The sequence below is a fragment of the Balaenoptera physalus genome (genome assembly GCF_965194825.1).
Source record: "Balaenoptera physalus genome assembly, chromosome: 12".
NCBI lineage: Eukaryota > Metazoa > Chordata > Mammalia > Artiodactyla > Balaenopteridae > Balaenoptera > Balaenoptera physalus.
In genome coordinates, this window is record NC_138897.1 from 45186492 (window position 1) to 45207427 (window position 20936).

The window sequence follows — 20936 nt, forward strand, 5'->3', positions numbered from 1 at the left end:
ATACCTGGAACATACACTACTGATTGTTCTTCATCAGAAACTATGTAGGAAGATATAAAGGAAAATACTAGAAAAGATTATCCAACATCCAAACATTGCTGTTCTGTACTTCTGTTATAATTTGTAATTTCTTTTGACCTGGGAGTTTATAACTAGCTTTTAAAAACAAAACTAGAAAGCACCATAATTAAAATAAATGTAGCAAAATTAATAATCTTTTAAAGTTCTTTATATATTCACAACTATCTGCTTTGTAAAAATTCTGGAAGGCCTTGTTCCATAAAAGTTTTATCCATGCTTATTCCCAAGTGAGATACACTACAAATTAGTTTCCTTTCATTTTCTTTCCTTTCGTAAACAAGGAGTTAAATACTCCATTTTGCTCATCATTGATGAATGACAAGTTATTTTAGGCATGAATTCGTAATTTCAAACTGAGCTTTAGCTTTTAATTTTAAAGTAAGCTTTAGCATTGACATATATACAGTACCAAATGTAAAATGGATAGCTAGTGGGAAGCTGCTGCATAGCACAGGGAGATCAGCTCTGATGCTTTGTGACGACCTAGAGGGGTGGGATAGGGAGGATGGGAAGGAGGCTCAAGAGGGAGGGGATATGAGGATATATGTATACTTATAGCTGATTCACTTTGTTGTACAACAGAAACTAACACAACATTGTAAAGCAATTATACTCCAATAAAGATATATTAAAAAAAAAGAATTTGTAATTTCAAAGTGAGCTTCAGCTTTGAAGAACAAACACTGTTTGAGGGCAAGTCAATCATGCAAACATAAAAAACATTTTTTATTCTTCTGCAGTATATTCATGAAATGTCTCAAGAAGCCCTACTATTTAACAAGTTGAAGAAATTTAAGACAAAAAGAACTATTTTGAATTTCAAAAGGAGAAATTCAGAAAGGCTAGAACACCGCTATAGAAAGGGAACCAATATAATAAGAAAGTTTACTTTCCAGAAATAAAATTTTATTCAGAACTATATCTAAATCCAGGTATGTCCACCATTTGATAACCTTCTATTACACTTCCAGGAAGTAAGTATCTAAACAATTTTTTCCAAATGATCTAGAAAATACTAAAGTTTTCTGTTACTTTATAAAACACTTTCTTTTCCAAAATTTGTAGACAAACCAATTATTAACTATTTCCTCCTGGGAAAAGGCTGGAATAAAACAGTGGATTAATAACATGTTAAAAAGTCAATATATTTCAGTTCAGAATCAATTCTAGTAATGGAATCTTTTCAAGGAATGCTGATTGGAAATGCCTAGAATCCCTATGGAACACAAAGATGGTGCTTACTGTCTGAGCTGCCAGGTGGTTTCTACCAGCTCTCTGCAGCACTCTCACAGCTTCAAGCTTTTGGCTGATAGGGCCACTAAAGACTTTAAATTCCCTTAGACATCAGGGATGGAGCTTAGAAAATTTTAGGAGGCACATAAGACAAGTAAACAAGCAAAAAATCAGACCCCACAAGTCCAAGGAAATTGACTGCCACTAACACTGGAGCAGAGAGAGAATTTCTAAATTCACTGACATACACTCCAAAAAAAATCCTTACAAGATGAAATTGTGCACGCTCTTTAACAGCAGATTCATTTTTTACATCCCTTAGGACTGCACACACTGCAGGTGCTCAATAAATGTTTAATCATTTGCTGTTGGAAATATACACATGGGAAAAACTACCCAGGGGAAAAAATTCAAGATGACCCAGGACAGGTTCCATACGGCAGTGTCTTCAATTAGAGTATAAAGTAGTGATGAATTTGCAGAATATTCTCCATCTCCAAGGATGACCTATGGAAAGACTGACATAACAGAGTCCTGGAAAACATACTACACTTCTCTGGATCATTCACAAAGGAGCCTGCTCAACAGCTGGAAGAGACCAGCCACTGAGGACCCCACTCAGCTGCACCTTGATTTGGAAGCTCATCAAGTATTTTACACTTTCTCCTCTCTTCTCAAACCTGATGCCACCTCCCCAATCCTTACTCTAAGCTAATAACTTTGCTTCCTATTTCTTTAAGAAGAACAAACTGTAGAAGCCTTCCACAAGCTTCTATCTGCAGATGACATGATACTACACATAGAAAACCCTGAAGACTCCACCAAAAGACTGTTAGAACGAATAAATAAATTCAGTTTGTTTATAAACAAAAGTTGTAGGATACAAAATCAATATATAAAAATCTGTTGCATTTCTATACAAGAATAAAACTATCAGAAAGACAAATTAGGAAAATAATCCAATTTACAAATGCATCAAAAAAAGAGTAAAATATCTAGGAATAAATTTAACCAAGGAGGTGAAAGACCTATCCACTGAAAACTACAAGACATTGATAAAAGAAAATGAAGAAAACACAAATAAATAGATATTCCATGCTCATGAATTGAAAGACTATTGTTAAAATGTCCATAAAGCAATCTACAGATTCAATGCAATCTCTATCAAAATTCCAATGCCATTTTTCACAGAAATAGAACAAACAATCCTAAAATTTGTATGGAACCACCAAAGACCCCAATTAGACAAAGCAATTTTGAGAAAGAAGAACAAAGCTGGAGGAATCACATTTCCTGGTTTCAAAATATTACAAAGCTATAGTTATCAAAACAGTACAGTACTGGCATAAAAAAAGACACAAAAGACCCCCATGATAGCTACACTTTTCCTGCTTTATTTTTCTCCATAGCACCTGTAATCACTGGACATATATTATTTTACTTATTCATGAACTCATCTCATTTCACTAAAATGTAAGCACCAAGAGGGTGAAGATTTACATCGTTTTGCTCAATGTTGTATCTCCTAAGGTCAAAGAATGCCTGGTTCATGGTAAACCATCTATGAATGAATGAAATTGATATTTATTTAATCCTATGAGGCACTGTCCAACAACTCAGTGTTATCCTCCTCTTTTTGTCCTATTCAAAATATGCACACAAAACCCACTAGCTACATCCATGCCAAATTTCTTTTCAAGTATAAAAACGCTAAATAAACAGACCTTAACAAAACTTTTTATAAATAAGATAGAAATATTCGAAATTGCCTCCATCCTATCTTTTCTAATCATATGTAATCTATCTTCAGCTCATTATCTTAAGAACCCAAATATTTACCTTCCTCAAATACAAAGATTCCCAACAAATATATATTTTATGGGAAAGTCAAAGAGACACAATATATATCAAATGTATATTGGACCTCTTATTGGGTTCTATGTGCCACCTTAGTTCTACTTGGTTCATTTGGAAGTGCCTCAATAAGACAAGTACAGCAAATTATAAAGAGCCTTTAATGCCCAAGTTTCCGGAATTAAAGTAGTAATGAGAAACCCAAGGCAGAAGTGGTAGAGAGAAATAAGTATACCTACCCTACATCACCAGGATCTGAAGAAAATAAACGTAGTACTTCCCACTCTACCCTAACCTTATGAGTTTCAATCACTTACCAACAACGTGTGTATTATTATTACTAACCACAATGATTTTCCTGACTAGTATATTATTTTAACATCAACGTAAAGTCTCCATTTTTAATTAAAAACTCAATGGCAGAGATTACAGCTACCGTAATGTTTCGACCAGGTCCTTTACAGTTCATATTTGTTAATATCAAGTTCATAATACTGTTAATGATAATACACTTGAGTGCACTTCAGCAAATTTAGATACTGCAGAAACACTAACTTCTTTTGATATTACCAGGAGCTATAATGAAGGAGGAAAGCAGTTTATGGCCGAAGGGGCATACTCTACTTGCAGATTTAAGCCATAAATGACAACATGGCATACTCATTGTTTACACATTGGGTAAAAAGACATACCTTGTGCAAAACAGCACTGCTGAATCTTACTGTGCAGGAGATACAGAACTCATAAGAACAACAGTATGAAAAAGGCGATATTCAGTCACAGACGATCTGTCCTCACATGACGGAAACATCCAGGACTAGGAAATCGCTCAACCATATTTCTCTAATTGTTTAGGTGAAACACTGAAAATCTTTCAATAGTGTGAAAAGAATACCAGATTATAGGTGCATACTTTTTGGTCTTTTTCTATTGAAAGTTCTAACTATAAATGCTTTGGGGTGGTCTGGGAAGTCATCATTGTGACAAGAAAAGAGATCAAGATCAAAAGACACGTGACTAAATCAAATGATTCATAATTATTGTTATGCTTTTTAGCAAAGATTCAGTAACAAATTTATAGTTGACATTGCTTTTATGTCCTATAGAGATTAAAATGAAAATATCTGAGGCTGGATATTAATTGGTCATTATGTAGAATAGGAAGAGTGATACTGGTAACCTTGCAATTCCTTTCAAGCATGTGAATTTCTACAGAATGTAATCACCACCATTTTCCCCTTATAATTTCAACTCCCCACTTTGAATGGGAAGATTAGTATTTTACATAAATTTTTAGAGTAAGGGAGAGTGTAAGAGAAAAGGAAGGCTATGTGACTTCTGTATGAAATAGGGAGTAATATGACTACACGAATAACTGAGAGTACAGGGTTGCTAAGACCAAGAGCATAGATTCAGTTTACATACCTATTAACTTAATCAGACCCACTGCAACAGACTGTCTCCCCTCCCCACGCCCCACACACACTCTATATCAGAACAATATTCTTATATATTCTGTAACAGCACAATAGCATTGGTTATACAGAAAGTTAAGGAATAATAACCAAAGCCACATGGATGGTTATGAAAATGATTACACTAAAGAAGCACATTATAAGCTAATAATCTTCAAATATCTCTATCACAAAATTCTAACAATGCAGAGGTAATGTTTCACGAGAAAGTATGACTCATCCCAATTTCCTGACTTCCTAATTCAGCCCACTTGTTCCCAGTGTACATATTCTCCTTATAGGTAAAGAAAAAAATATTTGATTTGCACAGTGCATCAGTGTGCTTTTACCCACCGTGTATGGACACGATTTCACTTGATTCTCACCAACCTATCACACACAAGTGGTAATTATGTTTAGAAAGTGCATAACACTAAACACGGAGCAGCAAGAAATGCAAAAATATCTCACTCTCCACGGCATGACACTTTAATCCTAGTAATTCAACAAGGGTAACTGATAATGCAACTTTCTAAGTTTTACTGAGAGCTAAGTAGAATGTGCAAAGAATGATTCTGCCAAAGTTAAGAGCAATGCCTCCAACAATGCCATCACCAATCCTAGTAAACAGACAAAAAGACTTGCCTCTGCGGGCACCCAATACACTGAATGCCTTCCTTTCAGGTAACACTCCTCTAACATGAAGCCAATTATCAGAACCAAAGATCAGCCTAGAACAGTCTACCTAACACAGGGAAAGAACCAGTTTTGTCACACATCTCATCATAGATACTAATCTGGGAATACTACCCCAAGGATAAAAGCGCCACAGCTTCTCTACCATAAAACAACCCAAGAACTTCAGTCCTGCTAGTGGGACCCGCAATCTACATGCAAATCAACACTACTTCCAGGCCCTAAAATCTGCATCGCGTCTTATTCCATAATCATCATCACCAGATCATGTCCGCGTGAAACCAAGTCCACATTTCTCCGAAGATCTCAGTATGAAAATAAATCACCACTGACAGGCCTTCTAAGTCCGACAAGGTCCTGACTTACTCTTAACAACGCAGACCGGGGACACTCCTAAACCAAGAAAAAAAGCTCTTGGACCACCCAACACCATGCCCTCCTCCACAAGCTCACTCCGCACAGACTAGGCCGGCCGGAGGTCATCTCGGGCAGAGGGACCCTTCCAGCCCCAGGAGAGGCCAAGACTCTAGGCCATCTTTCCAGAGCTCACCGCCAAGGAGGGCTGGGAAACATCTGTGCCGAGTCCCCACGCCTGAACTCCAGCCTGGAGACAGTGCAGGCTCTCTGACACCTAATACCCAAGGAAGAGCATAGCCCAGCACCCGGACGGCGGCCGGACGGGACGGCCCCGCCACCGGGGTCCGCGGCGAGCTTCTCCTCTGCACTCCGCGTCCCTCGCGACCGCTCGCCGCACCAGGGAAAGCGCCGGCGCCCCCTGCCAGGCGGGCAAAGGATACAGTCGCGGCTCCAGAACGCCGCCGCGCCGGGGCGGCAGTGACCCGCCACGTCCGCCATCTTGAAACAACCGCCACTCGGGGCGTCCCGCCGGGGCCGTCCAACCCCGGCCTCCAGGCCCGGTCCCGATTGGCCGCACTGCGCAGAGGCCCGCCCCCGCTTGCGCAGCCGGCCCCGGCGGGGCGGGAGGGTCCGGGCGGTGGAGTCGCTGTGTCCCGGCGGCGTGGCGTGGAGCCCCCGCCGGGGCCGCGGGAACGAGCGCTACGCGGAACTGCTACTCCCAGAGCAGCCCGGGCCCCCCATCTCCGCCCCGCCGTGCTCTCAGGCTCTGAGCACTACAACTCCCGGCATGCCGTGAACTTGACGGCCGCGCCTCCCGGGCGGAGTCCGGCCCTCCCAGCCGCCCCGCTCCCCCGCCCTGTCCCAGCCGCTCCTCCGACCGCGCGCAAAGCTGGGACGCGAGCCATGGAGGAGACACCGCCCCCGCTGCTGGGCAGCAACAAGCCGCACCTGGAGAAGCTGACCTTGGGGGTCACCCGCATCCTCGGTGAGTGGGACGGGGGACCGTGGGGGCCACTGCGGGACGAGGGGTGTGCAGTGGAAGCACGGAGGGAAGGCAAGAGCCGGACCCTGTAGGCCAGTGGGCATCGCGGCTGTAACTTACGTTGTTAAAGAGGAAAGTGGGGAGCGGGGTGCTTGACTAGGCCGAGGAAAGGTTTGCGGGGAGTGTGGATACAGAGATGTGAAGCTCGAAGGTCCCCCCACTCGAAGTCCCACTGCAGGGCCCAAGAAGGTCGGGCATAGATGTGCAAAGGGGAGACAGCAGGCACCTGACAGTTGGGAGGTTGGCTGTCCCGAGAGGCCTTTTTGGCCTCTGGTAGCAGAGAGAGCTGGGGGAATGTTGCAGCCAACCTCCCAGGGTACCAACTCCCATGCGCCTCCCCGTGTATGGCACCTGAAGTGGTCCAGAGGAATCAAGGCTGGCACCATTGAATGAATGGGTGGTTTTCCTTTACTAACCTTTACTAAGCACTAACCTTTACTTAGTACCCACCGCTATGTTACATGCTGGGCAACAATAAAATAAAATGAAATAAAACACAAACACAGTTCAGTAATCTATTATCGCTCAGAAGTAGCACACAGGAGGAGGTGATTGACCTTATCTGGAGAGTTAAGAAATACGGCCCACAGGAGATGACGCTAAATTTTGAAAGACAAATGGGAGTTAACCAGATAACTAAGGAGAAAGGCAATCTAAGCAGGCCGAACAGTATACTTCAGTGCCTTCCTATCGCATTCGTAATAAAATCCAAATTCTGTACCATGGCCCACAAGTCTGCTATAATTTGCCCTCATCTGTCTTTCTGACTTTATTTTCACTCTGGCTTTGCCGCAGTAGCCTCCTTGTACCATGAGCACACTAAGCTTATTCCCACTTAAAGGCTTTTGCGATTTACTAGACCTTGCATCTGGAATTCTCTTCCTGTCATTGTCTCTCTCTGACTTCATTCAGATCTCTGATTAAATATCGCGAGCTCAGAGAAGCCTTTCCTGAATATAGTCTTAATAACACCCTTCCCTATTACTCTGTTCCCTTATCCCACTTTTTTTTTTATCCTCACGGCTTTGTCACTACTTGAAATTATATATTTTACTTGAAATTATATATTTATTTGGTTGGTTTTTCTGTCTGTTTTTTTTCTGTAGTAGAAGTCCATGAGAATAGGAACTTCATATTGCTCTTCCCTCTATTCCCCAGTGCCTAAGACAGTAAATGAGGCATGAAACATCATGATGTGTTTGGGAGAAGTGATAGATTTTAGAAATGAAATTATAGAGTAGGGCAAGGAGAGATCTAATCATCAAGACCACCCATATTCTATCTCCTCATTCTTATCGAAACTTCTGCCCTGTTCCTTCTTGTACTCCTGGACTTAGGCAGGTCTTGCTATTCCACAGGCATGCTTCATTCGTATCTTTATAAGTCTAGGAAGTTTTCTCTAAATAAGAAGTTATTTTCTTTTGATAAATGTTTAATCTACTCAAGTCAAGCCAACTAAATTTCCCTTAAGCTGTCAGTTCAATTTAAAGACCTAAATAATTAAGTGACTGTAAACATTTTAAATTTCATTTATGCACTTAATATATTCTATCTATTATGCATTTCAGATGTTTGGCAAACTGGTAATAGCTACAAGTCAAAAACTACGTAAGGAATTAACCGACTCTGTTAATTAAACTTACAGGAAATCTAGCCTCCTGTAAACAGTCTATTTATAAACTTAATCAAAACCTAATAATTTCAAGTTAATAATCACAAGTCAAAAATCATTTGCAGACATACCTCAGAAATATTGGGGGTTTGGTTCCAGACCACTGCAATAAAGTGAATATCCTAATAAAGCGAGCCACACAAATTTTTGGTTTCCCAGTGCATATAAAAGTTATGATTACACTATACTGTAGTCTATTAAGTGTGCAATATCATTGTGTCTAAAAAAAATGTACATACCTTAATTAAAAAAAACTTTATTGCTAAAAAATGCTAAATATCATCTGACAATGCAGGGTTGCCACAAACCTTCAATTTGTAAAAAATGCAGTACCTGAGAAAAACAATAAAGCAAAGCATAGTAAAATGAGTATGCCTGTATATTATTTTTTCACATTTGTTTTTTGTTTGAAAAGATAATATATTAAGGGGATTTTTTTAAAACAAGGCAGCTGAAGTCAGTGGTGGGTGTATGGTAAACAACCTCCCTAAAAGATATGAAATAACTCCACAATTGCATTTTTATCCAAAACCAAACTCTCAGCATTGCTTAAAGACAGAGAATACCAACTGTGCAGAATGGCTGAATAAAAAGAGAAAAAGCAACAAATCACAGGGCCAGACCCTAATTGTTCCTGCCGCCCTTCCTCACTGCTAGAAGGCTCTGTGACAAGCAGACAGACCCATGAAGAGGCTAGTTGGAACAATCAACAGAAACTAGAAACTAGCGTCACTAACCTAGAAATCTTTTTAAACAACACAATAATGCAAAATGAAGGAGAGAAAAGTAAAACCCATAGAGAACTAATGCTGAAATCAGGAAATAAAATGTCAAACAGACAACTGAGGAAAACTCTTACCAAAAAACAACTGTGAAGCAGAAGAAAATGGTAAGTCTAAACTCCAAACAAAATTAAAATACATGAACAAGTATAGAAAATTCAATGAAAGAAAGTGTGAACCAAGGATATAATATCTAGCCAAACTGTCTTTAAAATAAAAGAACTTAGGGATTTCTACACCCATGAACCCTTCCTGAGGAATCTGCTGGAGGATAGATTTCATCGAATCAAATATAGCTTGGGAAACCTTCAGCAAAAAGACTGATGCTGAGCATCATTTTCATACAGACACATACACATGAACATACGTAAATACATACATATAAGACTAAAACAAAGGTGGGAGGAGAGTGGAAGAATGATGTACCAGTTGTTATCTATTATGACAAATTAAAAGGGCATTTGAAAGGGTATAAGTACAATGTAACTGGTGGGCAGATTTCTTAGATGACCTCCAATGCCACCTACCTGTGTATAATACTTTACTCTTGAAAATGGGCAGGACCTGTGAAGATGATGAATGTCATTCTATGGCTTAGGTTACATTATATGACAAAGGCAAAGATTTTTTGGTGTATGTAATTGAAGTACCTAATCAGTTGACTTTGACTTAAAAGCGATATTATCCTAGGTAGGCCTGACCTAATCAGGTGAGCATTCTAAAAGAGGGTATAGAAGTCAGACAGATTTCCTCCTGGCTTTGAAAAACTAAGCTGCCATGTTGTGAGAGATCCTAGGAGAGGGCCAATAGCAAGGAACTGCGAGTGGCTTCTAGGAGCTGAGAGCAACCTCCTAGCTCATGGTCATCAAGAGAACAGGATCCTCAGTCCTACCACTGCTAAGTGTGGTAATTTGTTATGCAGCATAGAAAACTAGTACATATTTTATTACCTGGAAGTGGGTGCTGCTGTAACATATACCTATATGGAAGTGTCTTTGGAACTGGGAAGTGGGTGGAGGCTGGAGGAACTTTCAGGAACTTGATAAAGTCTAAATCACCATGAAAAGACTGTAACAGAAATCTGGACTATAACAATATGGAGAATACTGCTGGTGAGGACTCAGAAGGAAATAGCATAATGGCAGAAATAAATCCTACCTTATTAGTAGTTACATTTAATGTAAATAAATTAGACACTCCCATGAGAAGGCAGAAATTGACATAAGATTTTAGAAAAACAAAAACATGATTCAAATATACCCAGTCTACAAGAGACACATTTTGTATTTAAAGACACAAATAGGTTAAAAGTGAAAAGATGGGGGAAAAATATACCATTCAAATAGAACCCAAAGTAGAGCTTGAGTGGCTATAGTAATATCAGGCAAAATAATCTTTAAAACAAAGTTCATTATTAGAAACAAAGGAGGACAGTTCATAATGATAATAGGTGTCAGTGCTCAGAAAGACAAAACAATTATAATCTATGTGCACCTACAAAGGCCCAAAATACATGAAGCAAAAACTGACAGGCTTGAAAGGAGAAGTAGACAATTCAACAATAATAGTTTGAGACTTAAACACCCTACTTATAACAATGGATAAAACACCTAAGCAGAAAGTCAACAAGGAAATAGTAAACTTAAGCAATACTGTAAATCAACTATACCTAACAGACATCCATAGAACACTTTACCCGAAAAGAGTAGAATAAAAATTCTTCTAAAGTACACATGGAGTAACCTCAAGAATAAACCATATGTTTGACAAGCTGAAATAAATTTTAAAGGATTGATATCATACAAAGTGTGTTCTCTGATGATAGAACACACCCAAACTGTGGGATAGAGTGAAAACATAAAAACAGAAATCAAACTTCCTCAACCTGATAAAGGGCATCTATGAAAAATCCTCGGCTAACATTGTACTCAATGGTGAAAAACTGTATGATTTCCCATTAAAATCAGGAACAAGACAAATATTCATGGGATCCCCAGCACCACACCAGGTTTGACAGTTCACTAGGAGGATCACAGGACTTGGGAGACAGTCATGTTGTGATTTATTACAACAGAAGCAAAGGGAAAGGTGCATGTGGGGAAATCAAGGAAACCAGATGTAAGTTTTCAAGAATCCTCTCTCAGTGAAATCACATGGGACACAGTTGTTCCAGCAACGTGTGACAACACATCTGGAATGTTGTCTACTAGGGAAGCTTATTTGAGCCCAGAAGTCCAGACCTTTTGTTGGAAATCCATCATTCAGACATCCTCTACCTAGTATGTACCAAATTTGAGACTCCCGGCGGAAAGCTTGTGTTCAGCATAAACCATATTGTAACAACAGGTAGGTACCATGAGCCATTCTTTTTTTTTTTTAAATAAAGTGAGCCATTCTTACCAGGCAATGGTGGGAACCCTCCTGAAATCCAAGTTCCCAGATGCCAGCCAAGAACCAACCTTCCAAGCAGGCCTTTCTAAATATTGCAGTCTCAGGCATGCTGTGTTCACTCTTTTTTGCACAATAAGAACTCCCCTCTTCCAACTTCTATTCAGCATTTTACTGGAGATTCTAGTCAGAACGATTAGACAAGAAAACGAAAGACATACAATTTGGAAAGAAAGAAGTAAAGAGCTATTTGCAGATAACATGCTCTTGTATATTAAAAAAGTCCTAAGAAATCCACCAAAAAAAGGGAAGAAACCCTACACATTAGTAATGAACAATCCAAAAATAAAACTACAGAAACAATTCAATTTACAATTGGGTCAAAACAGTAAAATACTTAGTAAAAAGTTAAATTAACAGAATTAAGGAGTAAACGAGCACATTAACAGAAGTGCATGACTTGTACACTGAAAACTACAACACATTATGTAAAGAAATTAAAGAACACCTAAATAAATTGGAAGACATCTCATGTTTATGGTTTGGAAGTCTTAACACTGTTAGAATCCCATACTTCCCAAATTGATGTAAATCTACAATCCCTATGAAAATGTCAGCTGCCTCTTTTGCAGAAATTGACAAATAACCCAGTCCTAAAATTAATATGGAAATGAGGGACACCCAGAATAGCCAAAACAATCTTGGAAAAGAGGAACAAAAGTTAGAGGACTTAAACTTCACTATTTGAAAATTTACTACACTTGGGATAATGAAAATGTTCTGCAGATGAATAGTGGTAATAGTTGCACAACAATGTGAGTGTACTTAACTGTACACTTCAAAATAGTTAATATGGCAAATTTTATGTATATTTTACTATGATAAAAAAATTTACTCCAAAGCTACAATAGTCTTCACTGTGGCACTGGCTTAAAGATAGAAATATAGATCAATGGAATAGGATTGAGACTCCAAAACTAAACTAACACATTTATGGTCCACTGATTTTCAACAAGGATGTCTGTACAATTCAGTGGGGGAAAAACAATCTTTTCAACAAATTGTTTTGTGACAACTGGATAGCCACATGCAAAAGAATGAAGTTGGACTCCTACCTCAATTCAAATACAAAAATTAACTCAAAATGGATCTTAGATATAAATGTAAGTGCTAAAACATAGGCCTTGGATTCGTTTTTAATGACTTTGGATTAAGCAATAGATTCTTAGATCTGACACCAAAAGTACAAGAAACAAACCAAAAAAAATAGATAAATTGGACTTCATCAAAATAAAAGATGTTTGTGCTTTTAAGGATACCATCAAGAAAGTGAAAAGACATCCACAGAAAAGGAGAGACTTTTTGCAAATCACATATACAATGAGGGACTTTTGGGTGGAATCTATAAAGAACTCATACAACTCAACAAAAAAAAGTCAAATAACCCAATTTAAAAGGATCTGAATAGATAAACATTTGTCCAAAGAAGATATACAAAGGCCAATAAGAACATGTAGAGATGGTCATCATTGATCATTAGGGAAATTCAAATCAAAACCATAGTGAAGGGCTTCCCTGGTGGCGCAGTGGTTGAGAATCTGCCTGCCAATGCATGGGACACGGGTTCGAGCCCTGGTCTGGGAAGATCCCACATGCCGCAGAGCAACTAGGCCCGTGAGCCACAACTACTGAGCCTGTGCGTCTGGAGCCTGTGCTCCGCAACAAGAGAGGCTGCGATAGTGAGAGGCCCGTGCACCGCGATGAAGAGTGGCCCCCACTTTCCACAACTAGAGAAAGCCCTTGCACAGAAACGAAGACCCAACACAGCCATAAATTAATTAATTAATTAATTAAAAAAAAAAAAACCACAGTGAAATACCACTTCACACCCACTAGGATGCCCATAATCAGAAAGACTGACCTAAGTGTTGGCAAGGAAGTAGAGAAACTGGGACACACATACACCACTGGTGGGAATGTAAAATGGTACTGTCACTTTGGAAAACAGTTTGGCACTTCCTCAAAAAGTTAAACATAGTTACCATGTGACCCAGCAATTCCACTTCTGGTTATATACCCAAGAGAAATGAAAACATTTACATGCAAAAATATGTACACAAATGTTCTTAGAAGCATTATTTGTAATAAAGTAGAAACAGTCCAAATGTCCATCAGCTGATGAATGGGTCTAAAAAACGTGGTATATCTATACAATAGAAAATGTTGGCAATAGTAAGGAGTAAAGTACTGATACATGCTACAATATGGATGAACCTTGAAAACTAAATGAAAGAAGAGTTACAAAGCCCATGTGTTGTGTGATTTCATTTATATGATCTATAGTAGGCAAATCTATAGAGACTTAAAGTAAATTAGTGATTGCCAGAGGATGCTGGGAGTGGGAAATGGTACAAGGTTACTTTTTCAGGAAAGGATGCGTAACTCTGTGAATATACTAAAAACCACTGAATTATATACTTTAAAAGGGTGAACTTTATGGTGTGTGAGTTATATCTCAATAAGGCTTTTTTTTTTTAAATAAAAAGGAATCCTAAAAACAGCCCTCCAAGATTTCCTGCACCAGGACTATGAAACTGATGAGATATAACACCTGTGATTTGTTGTGTTAAATGGCAAAAGGGAGATTCTCCAGGTGAGCCTAATCTAATCACATGAGCCTTTTACAACATGCTGTTAACAGAAGGGGGAGTCAAAGAGATTTGAAACATGAAAGATTTGTTATGCTGTTGCTGCCTTGACGGTAGATGGGAACACATGGTAAAGAATACAGCTGAGAGTGGCCCCAGGTGACAGCAAGCAAGGAATGGAAACTTCATTGCTACAACCACAAGGAGTTGAATGCTGCCTGTAACAGGAATGGAAGATGACCTGGAGCACCAGATGAAAACAGAACAGCTGACACCTGAGCAGTCAGTGCACCTGGCTTACGGATTTCAGCCTCAGCAGAGAATCCAGTCATGCTGTGCCAGACTTCTGAGCTACACAACTGTGACATGGGTGTTGTTTAAAGCTGCTAATTTGTGGTAATTTATCATGCATCAGTAGAAAATGATGCATTCCCCCAAATATTTTAAAGAAAAGAACGAATGGTACCCATCTCAAAAAGAAATATAAGTGTAAATATAATACATGTAATTATAAAATATTAAGATAAAGCTGAGACCAGACATATCCCTCATAGCAACAAATATGAATGGGCTTAAGTCACCTAGTAATAGAAAAAGATTTTAAACCTAGCTTACAAAACCCAACTTTTTGCTGTTTCCCAAAACAACTAAAGCAAACTAATTCAGAAATATTAAACATGAAGAGATGGATACATGTTTTGGGGTCCCACAACTGTCCACAAGTTCAGTGATTCACTAGAAGGACTTACAGGATGCAGACAGGACTCCCAGCTATAGTTTATTAATATCAGTCAGCTGGTGCCTGGGAATCTGACCTTTGACATATCAGGTGGCATCTAGAGGAAGCTGTGTATAGGCTTCTGCAGTTTTCCCTGCTGTGAGTGGTCACATAGAATACACTCCTTCCTTAAGCAGTGAAATGCTGCAATATGTGTGCAGTGTTTCTGCCCAGGGAAGCCTGCCTAAGACTCAAATTCCAGAGATTTTATTGGGGCCTGGTCAGGTAGGCAAAACAACCAGCCACAGCTATTGTTACCAACCCTTTGAGTTAGGACCCAACAAGGGTCCTTCTGCCCAGTATCCTTAGAGCCAATAGAACAAGACCAAGTTTGGTTCAGAAGCAAAGGAAAGTTTTATTCTTTGGTCAAAGAATGGAAAGGTGCCAGCTCACACTCTAGAGTCCAGCTCTCCCTCATGGGCTGTGGGTGGGGCTGCTTTATAGGGTTCTAGTCAGTGGGGAGGGAAGGGGGTGGAGTTCTCACATGGCAGCACAGCTGTGCTGTTTGCGCTCCAGATCGCAGTGCCAGGCGCAGCCTCTGTGCACACGGCCTGCTGAGGCCATCTTGAGTTTAGGTGTTGTGCACAGAGGTGCACACAGTCCATTGAGGTGTCTGCACAGCCATTTTGCACCAGGAGCTCTGGTCTGAGGTGCTGGGTGCGAGGCCTCTGCACACAGTACCCTATGAACAAGTGAAACAAGATGAAACACAAAGGAAAAAGAAAAAGCTTAGACTTTATTACCCAGATTTTATTTTTTATTTCCTGGGAATTGTTAATTCCGGCTTTGCGGGTGACAAACCCCCCCTGCTTTTTGTCCTGTTCCTCATTCTCGAGGGGTGCTGAGGGGTGCAGGTCTGTCTTCTGTAACTACTTCCTGCTGATTTGAGGCACTGTCATCACCCCGGGTGGAGGAGTGGAAGTCCCCAGCTGCCTTTAGATCTGTGTGGTTGTCCCCAGGCCTTGGCCCTGTTTGTAGCCCTGAGCAACCACCATTTGTCTAACATTTTGGAGACAAAGGACTTCAGACAATTTAAGATACATGGCCTAAGAGAACAGTGGTTACATGTCAAATGACAAGAGAATAATGGTGACATGTCAAATTTTTCCTAAAAATGAAAGTATCTCGGTCTTCGGCCTGTGGACAAGTCTGCCCTGATGTCAAGGCTCAGTGCCAGGGCTGCGTCTCCCTGGTCATCCTTTGGTTGTTTTACAGGAGAAAAGCTTAGGGTCTTAGAGAGGATCACACGAGTGGTCAGGGGGCCATTGACCCAGGTTGTCTCTCTACAGGTTGGGGCTCGGGGGTCTCTTTCCTTGAGTGTAGCATCCCCATGGAGTGATCCCTGCAACTTCAGGGCAGAGTGGGTGGTTAGGGTCACCAAGTGGATTCTTTTCCACTTAGCCATGAGCTGATCTTGCAGCTGCTGTTTTTTGAGATCTTTAGGTTCACCCAGGCTCCTGGCCAGAAGGAGTGGAGGGCCAGGTCAGTGGATGTGGGCAGCACCTGGTCACCATCTTCTGTGAGAGCTTTCATTATTTCTCCTACCTGGAGGGCATGCTTGAGTTGTTTCATTTCAAGGGGGCTAAGGTGTCCCTTCTCTTGGACTTGGGGAATGGGTCTACCGTACATGAGTTCAAATTCACTTAACTTTAATTATCCCTTGGGGTAACCACATGCAGAGCAGACCTATCGAAAGCAACTTAATCCAGTTTTCTTGAGGGTCCTAACATAGCTTGGCTAAGGCTGATTGGACCTTGAGTTTCAAGGTCTGATTGGATCTCTTTTCTTGATGATTGGGGTCTCCAGACTGAGTGCAAGGTCCATTTTATGCCCAGGGCACTCATTACCTCCTTTGTCACTTGAGACACCAGTGCTGTACCATTATTGCTTTGCAGGTATCTTGGGAGCCCAAACCTGGCGATTATATCTTTTAGTAATGCCTTAGCCACTTCAGCTGCCATTTCAGTTCTAGCAGGGAATGCTTCTATCCACTCAGAAATTGTGTCTACTAGCACCAAGAGATACCTGAAATTGCCCAGTACTCTCGGCATGACGGTGAAATCAATCTGCTAGTCTTCTCCAGGATATGTCCCTCTGGTCTGAATGGGCCTTATCTGGTGGCCTCTGGAGGGTCTTGTTTTGGGGGTTGTTCATTGTGCAGATGGGGCATGTCTCATCTGACTGATTATACTTTTCATGCCAGGAGTTACCATGAGCTCAACTAACCAATTATATAGGGCTTCCCTCCTGTAGTGAGTCTTTTGATGAGCCTCTCTGATGGCTTGACAAGCTACAGTTTGGGAAAAGAAGTATTGACCATGTTCATTAGCTAGCCACACATGGCCTCCTAGATCTCTGTTGAAGCCCAATTTTCAGTCTTTGTCTAATTTTGTAGATTTTGTACAGTCTTTGTGTAGATTGGGGAATAATTGGATGGATCTGGCCTTTGAGGTATGAGGGGTAGTTGCCAAGTTACAGGTTCTAGGGCCACCCTTTTGGCAGTTGCAGCTGCTTTGTTTCCGTTTATTACCTCTGTATTCCCTTTTCGTGAGGCCTACAATGAATCACTGCCACCCGTTTTGGAAGCTGTACTCCTTCTACGAGCTTCAGTATGCTTAAGCCACGTTTCACCTGTTTATTCCCTGCAGTAAGCATACCTTGTTCCTTCCAGCTAGCCCTGTATGTGGGTAGGATGACATACACATACCCAGGAATCTGTGTAAACATTTAAGATTTTCCCTGTCCCGTGCTCTAGGGCTCAGATGAGGGCTATCAACTCCACCTTTTGGGTGGAAGTCCCGGTGGGGGGACAGGGGTGGGTAGCTTCTCACTTCTGTTACTTGGGTGTGGGAGGTTACTGCATGTCCCACCAGCCTTTTCTCCTCTCTCATAAAACTGCTCCCATCTGTGAGCCATTCCTCTTTGGCATTTGGGAGAGGCTTACTTCCTAGGTCGGGGCAACTGGAATAGATTGTGTCTGTGGTTTCTATACGATTATGCTCCAGGGGCCCTGTTTCTGTGGGTAGCAGGGTGGCAGGATTTAGTGTGTGACAGGTTTTTGTGGTAGCCACTGGGTGGTCTAAAGGCATAGCCTGAACTTGAATCAACCTTCCAGGGGATAACTATTCTGTTCCCTTAGAACTTCCTAAAACCTGAAACTGGTGTGGAGTCAAGCTGAAACGTCAGGTGCAGCCATTTTGCACTAGGAACTCTGGTCTGAGGTGCCAGGTACAAGGCCTCTGCACGCAGTACCCTATTAAGGAAGTGAAACTAGACCAAGGCGAAAGGAAAAAAAAAAGATTAGACTTTACCTTATTATCCAGATTCTATTTTTATTTCCTGGGAATTGTTAATGAGCTTTGCCCATGACACTATGGAAATTTTAGACTCCCAAAAGGATAGCAGATGTTTATTGGTTTAGCCAAAGATGGGCAAAACAGCCTTATCAATGTAGAACACATGCAAAGGCCAGATTGCCAGGCACCAGCTACAAGTGAACCCTACAAGCTGGTCCTTCTAAAGATATTAACCTCAGGTTGGCTATCTGCAGTCTACCCTACTCCACCCCCAGCCCTCCAGATGCCTCACCTTCAAGCTCTAGCTTCATGTATTCTCCTTACCCAATTCTTTGATTTGTGTAATAAACTGTTAACTTGTTCTCTTTGAATAATCGTATGTAGTCTTAAGTTTTCTTTTCTGACTCTAAAGACCTTCAGTGTCATATCTTGGATTCCAAAACCTCTCACACTTTTTTGTCTGGCTCCGTGGCCACAATTTTTAAATCATATAAATGACCACTTCCTCTGACCTGCACATATTCACTTGTCCTGAAAGTGAACCTACAGATGCAAACTGTCTGTGTCTATCAGGGTTCTTAGTGGCAGACCATAGAATACATAGCTAGTTTAAGGCTAGAAGTACACTCTAGCTAGTTAAGGCAGAAAGGGCTTGATTAAGGGGCATTAGCCCATAAAATCATTGGAAGATTAAGCGGAACAGATTCTAAGCTGAGAACCAAACTGAAAAGGGGATGCTAAGTGGGGCGTACCTGCAGCTAGTGTGGTTAGGAAGCTGCAGAATTGAGAAGTTGCTGCTGCTTCTGCCACACAACTCTCAACCCCATGAGATCAAAATACCTTTGCAACTATGACTGTGAAAAGAGCCAGTCTCCCCATGTGCCCCTCTACCTCACCTGCTCATTCCCTCCTTCAAGGTTTTATGGGAGCCGGTTTCCCTGCAGAAAGCTTGGCCTCCAGAGGGTGCCTAGCTGCAGTGGAATCTGGGAAATGTAGTCTTTAGCCAGCCAGTCTCTAAAATACAGGAAAGCACACTGGAAGGAGCAGGAGTAGGTGTTAATTAAGCCAATCCGCAGGAATGGCCATGTCGTCCTTCAAGGCCCAGATCAACTGTGCATAGTTTGTGACAGCAGGTCCTCATTGAGTACCTCAGAGGTTATTGACTCAGCGACTGTTTTCTACTAGGCAGTCTGTTCCACTTATTTATTCCTGGGTAATAAACCACCACAAAACAGTGGTTTGAAACAGCAGTTTACTGTCTCTCCCAGTCCTGTGGGTTGACTAGGCCCAGGTGGGACTATTCTCATTTCGAGTCTCTCAAGTGTATGCAATGAGATAGCAGATGGGGCTGGAATTATCTGATGGCTCAACTAGGCTGGAAGTCCAAGATGGCTTCTGCACTCACATGTCTGGCCCCTCCGAGCTCCTCAGCATGGCCTCTCTGTCCAGAAGAGTAGCTTGGATTTAGTATGTGACGGTCCAGAGCAAAAAGAGGAAACGGGAACCTGCCAGTCCTCTTGAAGTCCACAACTTGCATGGTGTCTCTTCGCCGTATTTTATTGGTCAAGGCAGTCACAGGCTAACCCGTGTTAACGTCTCTTCACAGAGGCAGAGAAATAGACTTCACCTTTCATTGGGGAGCTGGTGTGGGCAGGGAGTGAAGGAAGGAAGTGATAGCACCCAACTTTGGAGTAGGCTACCACAGTTTTCATCTGTGGCATGTCATAGTTACCTAGAGCAGACTGTGCCGTGTCTGAAGACCTGACCTTCATATCTTCATTCAGTATTTCATTTCATACTCTGCCATACAGATTATTCCAGCTAGGCAGCTCACAAATGCTTGTCATTGGTCACAAAGGCAGGAGAGTAGGGATGGCTATATCTAGTCAGATACTACTTCTCATGTGGCATATTAATAAACCAAACACAACTTGTTATTGCTGTTGCTTTCTAAACATCCTCATGATGTTTTTGGTTATCTGTGGTATTATGATTTATAATAAACATATATTTAGACTTCATCCCTGTTTCAGGCAGAGTTCCTAAAACCCCTCGAATTTCCTAAGTGATAGGAGAAAAGAAAGTGTCTTTTGTTATGTTAATGAGGTGACTTTTGGAATGTCCTTGGGTAACCTAAAGATGGGGCTGGTTCCCAAGGGAACCAACCAGGATTAGAGGGCTGGAACTTTCACTCCCGCACCTGATTTCCAGGGAGGGGAGAGAGGCTGGAGGTTGAGTCATTTGCCAACGGGACAGTTATTTAATCAAGCATGCCTATGTAATGAAGCCTCCATAAAAAACCAAAAGGAGAGGGTGCAGAGAGCTTCCAGACTGGTTAGCCAGACACTTACTCTTGTCACTGTGCCAGGCCCCAAACTCAACGAGGACAGAAGCCCCTTTGTTCAGGACCTTGCCCTATGTATCTTATCTCCCTGTTGATCTGTAATATTCTTTATAATAAACCAGCAACCTGGTGAGTAAAGGGGTTTCCTGACTTCTCTAGCAAACTAATCAAACCCAGGGAGGGGATCACAGGAACCCCTGATTTATAGCCAGTCTGTCAGAAGCACAGGTAACACCCTGGACCTGCAATTAGCATCTGAAGTAAGGGCAGTTTTGTGGGACTGAGCTCTTAACCTGTGGGATCTGATACCT

At 41.2% G+C, this 20936-nt stretch overlaps 2 protein-coding genes and 1 pseudogene across 14 annotated transcripts in view; 2 read left to right on the top strand and 1 right to left on the bottom strand.

The window, feature by feature from the left end:
• The window catches only part of KIAA1328, a 370349-nt gene extending 364125 nt beyond the window's left edge, over positions 1-6224 (bottom strand). For 3 of the 11 annotated variants that reach the window (XM_082416095.1, XM_082416088.1, XM_082416094.1), the window contains exons 1-2: positions 6116-6224; positions 5-40 (exon numbers count right to left, since the gene is read on the bottom strand). In XM_082416095.1, coding sequence (XP_082272221.1) covers positions 5-40; positions 6116-6173 — 94 coding nt within the window. In that variant the 5' untranslated portion in view covers positions 6174-6224. The other 8 variants (XM_082416089.1, XM_082416096.1, XM_082416100.1 and 5 more) reach the window with 7 other exon arrangements.
• Positions 1-20936, top strand: part of LOC309639174 (large ribosomal subunit protein uL4 pseudogene) — a 470274-nt pseudogene that overhangs the window by 193709 nt on the left and 255629 nt on the right. The window lies entirely within an intron of this gene.
• Positions 6374-20936, top strand: part of TPGS2 (tubulin polyglutamylase complex subunit 2) — a 66932-nt gene continuing 52369 nt past the window's right edge. For both annotated transcript variants that reach the window (XM_082416220.1, XM_082416221.1), the window contains exon 1: positions 6374-6660. In XM_082416220.1, coding sequence (XP_082272346.1) covers positions 6579-6660 — 82 coding nt within the window. In that variant the 5' untranslated portion in view covers positions 6374-6578. The remainder of the gene's footprint in view (positions 6661-20936) is intronic.